Consider the following 6000-nt stretch of genomic DNA (forward strand, 5'->3'; position numbering starts at 1 on the left):
GAGAGAGGAATAAGGCTGCAGATCCCGCACTGGCTCATCTAGTGAGAGACCTTGGAAAAAACCATCCACGCTGGAAGGACTTTTTTCTTAATAAGATTGGGTGCAAAATTGCTGTGGTGTTAGAATTCCGTGTCTGCTTCTGTAGAGATGGATTGTCCTTTAACTACTTATTAACAAGCTGTTAACCACAATGAGAGCAGAATGAAGATCTCTACCTGCGTGTCGGATGGATCTGACTGTCCTAGAGCCGCTTCTTAATGATGCCAGAACTGTAATTTATTTCTTAACTGTTTTAGATGCAAAATATCTTAGGAGACGCAAGAGTTGGCCCCATTCGAGTCCTTTTTAGCTCCTTGTACCACTTCAGGCCCAGGTGTTGCTCGTGCCTGCTACAGCATTTTTGCAATGCCTCCAGGGACGGACTAAGCGGCTTCAAAGCAGTTTTGATCTCTCCCAGCACAGTTGCTCCCTGTGTTTAAACATCACCAAAGGGCAGTTCTGTGCGGCTTTTCCCTGCCACCCTGGGCCTTGGAGAGCTCTGAGCTGCACCAAATTCCTCCAAACTGCTGCTCTATGCAGCAAATATTATTCCAAGCCACCAACCACAAATGTCTCCCAGAAATGTCCATCCGGATCTCTCAGTTGCTCTCCTCATCCTCTCCAGAAATGGGTTTTCCTGTGATTCCTAGTTAACACATGCCCATATTTTAGAACAAAGATCCCAGTTGGTCCTCTAAGTGTGATGTGAGTGACTTATGAAGAGTCTAGTGCTGTTGACAGACACATCAATGGGGAAGAGATAAATTCCCATATCCTGGCTTTTGACTGATGAAGCAAATCCTTTGTGTCTATCCATTTGCTGGTGCAGTTTTGAGGTTATTTCACTCTGTTTTTTTATGATTGGAGTCAATGCTCCTGCCAGACCTGTAGGATTCATCAGCAATATCTTAGTTTTGATAATACTGGTGGCATTTTTGCCTTAGGGATTGTGTGCATTTATCTACGTGAAAGCCACTTTGATATTTGCTGTTTCCCAGCAAAGCTGCTCTTTTTGGAGCCTGAAGCAGTGCTTTGACAGATGAATCTTTCCTCCTCTTTGTTTAAAACTAGTTTATTAAGTGTTGGACAACCTGACCGCTGTCAAAGCTGAATGAATTGGAATAAGCAAGGGGATAAGATCACCTCTGTAAATAAATAAAATTAAAATAAAAAAGTCACTCCGTGCTTTTGTATAAAGAAGATTTGCAGGCAGTCTCACCTTTTTTTTTTTTTTTTTTTTTTTTTTTTTTTTTTTACAAGTAAATGGCACTAAGTTAGGCTTGAAATTCACCATTTTGGTAGTTTCAGGCAAGGCAGGCAATAATTTCAGGGAAACATTCCTAAATCAGAGGTTACTACATGTTTCAGGAGCATCCCACCCAATGTCAGTGCCTTTTTGGATGCATCTTTGTTATTCTAGGTACGTTGTCCCAAAACGGAGGTCGTCTTGCACTTCTTGGTGGTATTTCCATGGAAATGATAAATCTTCTGTAATTCCTTTGCTTTAAAATCCTAGATATGCTGTGTCTCTAAGATGATAAAAAGTGTGTTTTATTCAGAGTGATGGGTCACTTCTTCCCAGCTTTGATGAGAAGGGTGAATTTGTTGAAAATGTTTTGAGCAGGGTTGCAGCAGATGGTATAAACTTATATTTGACAGTAGCAATTGGATGCCTTCTCCATCCAAAGCGCTTTTTATTAGCGATGTGAGCCCTGTCACGCTCTCCTCTTTCCTTAACTCTAAGATAAACTCTCTTCTCCATTACATAGGGGCTCACATTTGAGGAGGTGGAGAACTTCTTCACGTTTCTGAAGAACATCAACGACGTGGACACGGCCCTGAGCTTTTACCACATGGCTGGAGCTTCACTCGATAAAGGTATCAAAACTTGAGGCAGACAGTGCTGGAAGGTGCAGGGGGATGATTTCCATGTGGTGTGTTTAGATTCTGGGCACTGCTAACAGTCTGACAGATTAAAAATTGCAGGTATGTTCTCAGGTCTGGATATACTGAAGATTTTGTACCATTTATTAAAGCATAAACCCTGGGTTCTCTTTAGTCTCTCTGTCACAAGCACGTGCCCTTGTTGCCTCTAGATCCCTTTGTGAAGGAATAGTTTTTCAAACACTCAGACTGGGAATATAAGAAACCATTGCACGCTAATTAAAAGGGTTTTTTTTTGAAGCTTAATGGAAACTCTTGTTCTCTGCTTAAAAGCTTAAAACTGATTTATTTGGACAGCTGAGAAATGGGATGTTTTCAGAATAAGTTCCTCTTTGAGCTGCTGCTGCTGTGGGAGTATTAAGGCATTAATAGGTTTGGGGCAGTAGAATTACAAAGAGTCCAAGATGTCACATCTCTTCCATGTGTCAAGAACCCTTCTTGGCTTTGATTTTTATTTTTTTGGAGATCATCTGTACTCTTCATTTTAGATCATTCTATCTTGAAGCTTCAACTTAAAAGAACCTGGTAGGTTTTCCCTTTCATTTAAAAGAAAAAGGGAGCAAGGAATAGTGTATGTTAAAGGAGGAGCTGCTGCAGCGTGTGGGGAGCAGGTAACAGCTCAGAGGCTCCACGTTTCTCACACTGTCTATAATAAATGAGCAGTTGCAAGGTTGTGTGTCTGTGGAATACATAGCCCCTCACCCAGCTAGTAAATCAGTGTGGTTTAATTATGGACAGTTAATGAGTGTTTGCTGGAACCACTGAGCTTGATCTAGGAGCCCTTTGGCCGAAGGAGGAAACCTTGGAGAGGCTTCAGGCTCCTCCAGGAACGAGCCAGGTCTGGAAGCAGCAGGGAAAGGTCTTGTCAACATCCCCTTGGCAGTTATGGAAAATGAGAAAGGAGAAGTGTCTGCTGATTAAAAACCAGCAAATATAAAAATTGCTGCTCTTCTGAAGAAAGAAAAAAAAAAAAAGAGGGTAGTTTATATACCCCATAAGTTGCTTCTAGCCTATTGCATAAGCTTTCTTGTTATGAGTTTTAAAAATGTTGTTTAAAATGAAATGGGGGGAAAAAAAAGTCTGATAGGGAACAAGCCACAACTTGGCTGACTCATTCTCCCTGTTAAATTAAGGCAGTATATAGGCTATTGTTTTAAACAGATCATAAAATTGCACCTTAATGAAGCCCGGAATGCTGCATAGATCACTAGCTAGTCCATCTTTGCTTTTCCAGAAGCAAAATAGCAGTCGTTCTCTTAAATCCTAAACAAATCATATTTAGGGACCTTTCCCAGCCAGCTGGCCTGGGCTTGCAGCTGGCGGCAGGGCTGGAGCCAAATTCATCCTTCCCTCCCCGTTGGAGGAGGGGGGTGAATTGCACTTTTTTTGGCACTACCCGCAGCCAGGCTCTCCGAGCAGCTTTGCTGGTGGCACCAGGAGGCAGTGCTGAGAAATCCCTCCTATTTTAGGGCAAGGAGCAGATGCAGCTTCATGGGGAACATGAGCTAGGCAGGGGGACAAGGGACAGATGCATCTTCAGACTCATGGTCATTTTAAATCTCTTTCCCTTGAGAAACCATGCTCAGATAACTTGGGCTAAGACACCTGCTTATTATTTTGGCCAAATACTTGCCTAGTGTGAAAACACAGGGGAAAAACTCCAGCTTAGGCTCTGCTTTGCAGCAATAATGCAGCCCCATCACAGGGTTCAGCGTGGCTCCACGTTCAGCTTTTGTTTTTGCAGCCTTGATTGCAAAACTAAGGGAGATGGGATTTCCCTGGCTTCTGCAGGAGGCTTTGATGCCTTCTTTGATGCCTCCATATGGATGCAGTCACCGAGCACCCGAGCTCCTGTTTCTGTGCCTACGTGGAAGCCACGTGAAGATGAAAGCGTCCTGGTACCTCTGCAGGAGACCTATAAATGTTGCATTATGCTTGGTCTTTTGCATTATACAGCTGGTCTTTTTCCACCCTCAGCCCAGCCTGTAGGAGGCCACCCGCAAGTGTCCCCGTTTGTCACAGAGCCGCAGCCTCTCTCCAAGTGGCCCTGCTGGGAGGGTTCTCCCCTTTTCCGCAGCGCTCCGGAGGCTGCGAGATCCATTCGGCTGCTGGTGATAGCGGCCGGGGCTCCCTCCATCTGGGGGTTTTATTCTCCTCAATGAGTGCAGGAGCTGAAGGGAAGGGGACTGTGACTCAAACTGCTGAAGACTGATACATACATATATATATATATATGTATATGTATATTTTTCTTTCTTCTTTTTTTCTCCTCAAAGTGAAGGGAAAGCTCAAGCCAGCCTGGTAATTTAATTACAACTTGTGAATGCTGGACGCAAGCGCAAGCTAATTAAATCACGGGCTGTTAATAATGTGCTTTTTCCCAGGCTGAACAGCCTGGTCGTCTCGTGTGCCCGTTCACTGGTGCTGGGATTCGGTCCTGCGGCTGCTTTGGCTCTTTTGGGCCAATTTGTGCCCAAGGGGGTTTTATTCTGGAGAGGGGAAATTCAGAGAGCTGGAGAGGAAGGGCTGCATGTATGAGGTGACTTTTTCTGTTCTCATAACACAAATGCTTCCTGCTGTTTCCCTGGTTATCCAGCCGCTTTTCAAAGCCTTTAGCCGCATTCAGCTCGCGGCTCTTGTACTTTTTCAGTGCCAACTTTCCATTCTTCCAGCCCTTTGCAAACCGCCGATGCACAGCTCTGAAAAGCTGGCCAATTAGAATTGCAAAAAAATGTTTTTTCATTAGTGAGGGTTGCTGGATTTTCTATAAGATGGCGCTTGCAAAAATAAAGAAAAATCCTGTTACTTTTCCCCCACGGTGTCCACAGAAGTCTTGACCTGACTTCTTCCGATGTCGCACCCAAAGCGGGAGGAAATGCCCCATCTGGGTGTCTTTAACGTTTCACTTCAGCTCGGAGCGACCTCGAGCCTTTCCCGCTGACGCTGTCCCCTTGCTCCCCCGCAGTGACGATGCAGCAGGTGGCCCGCACGGTGGCCAAGGTGGAGCTCTCGGACCACGTGTGCGACGTGGTGTTTGCCCTCTTTGACTGCGATGGTGAGTGTGGCCGCGTGACAAAACACAGCGTCGGGAATGCAGGGAAACCCTTCCAGGGAAAAGATTGTGGTTGTCGGAAAAGCCCCTGGAAAGAGAGGAATAAAGCGGAAAAGCAGGCGCAGATCCATCTTTTGGCTTCGCTCTGTCAGGGTTTGTAGCCATTACATCAAAAACCTGCCCAACCAGGGGGAATTTATTCACCTCTCGGTGCTTTGCTGGAATTTCACTGCCTGGATTTTCATTTGGAAGTAATGCAGGAAAAACTAAAAGATCTTTAAGTAAAACCCTTGTTGGTTAAGCATAACTGATGCGGTTCCTGGTGTGGGCTGGAGAGATGCTGCTGCTTTTGATCCGGGCAGCTGGCGTTTTCTGAAGGGCTCCAGCTACCTCCTTGTTCTTGAAGACTTGTCGTTGCTGCAAAGAAAATGGCAAGGAGGGAATCTGCACTCCCTCTGGGAGTTTGGAAAGGGGATTGCAGGTGGATAAATGGGGTTTTTCTCTCTCTAACAGTTTTTCCTTCTCCTCCCAGGCAACGGAGAGCTGAGCAACAAGGAGTTTGTGGCCATCATGAAGCAGCGGCTCATGCGAGGCTTGGAGAAGCCCAAAGACATGGGCTTCACGCGGCTCATGAGGGCCATGTGGAAGTGTGCCCAGGAGACCGCCTGGGACTTCACCGTGCCCAAGCCGTAGCCGGAGGGCCCGGAGCGCCCGCATCCGTATTCCCGGAGCCCTCCGCGTCCTGTCGCACGTCCCACCACGACCTGCTGCTGGCACCTGCTCCAAGATGGAGCCAGGATTGCCAACAGCCACAAGTTTTGCAGACGCTTCAGTGGAAGTCGGAGGCTGTTGCATCCACAGCTCCCGCTTTCGCTCCCTTAACAGTCCAGGGAAAAAGACTGTTCTTGTGTCACAGAGCTGGGCATAGAGCTGGCAGGCTGCACCCCCATCTTTCTTATGCAGCG

At 46.1% G+C, this 6000-nt stretch overlaps 1 protein-coding gene across 2 annotated transcripts in view; it reads left to right on the forward strand.

The window, feature by feature from the left end:
* MICU1 (mitochondrial calcium uptake 1) overlaps positions 1–5737 on the forward strand; it is a 65680-nt gene extending 59943 nt beyond the window's left edge. For both annotated transcript variants that reach the window (XM_088525325.1, XM_088525320.1), the window contains 3 exons: positions 1809–1917; positions 4949–5038; positions 5568–5737. In XM_088525325.1, coding sequence (XP_088381451.1) covers positions 1809–1917; positions 4949–5038; positions 5568–5728 — 360 coding nt within the window. In that variant the 3' untranslated portion in view covers positions 5729–5737. The remainder of the gene's footprint in view (positions 1–1808; positions 1918–4948; positions 5039–5567) is intronic.
* Positions 5738–6000: the final 263 nt, after the last annotated feature.

Source organism: Tinamus guttatus, unplaced genomic scaffold (assembly GCF_059628265.1).
Source record: "Tinamus guttatus ecotype Peru unplaced genomic scaffold, ASM5962826v1 Tinamus_guttatus_pri_ptg000023l, whole genome shotgun sequence".
Classification (NCBI taxonomy): domain Eukaryota; kingdom Metazoa; phylum Chordata; class Aves; order Tinamiformes; family Tinamidae; genus Tinamus; species Tinamus guttatus.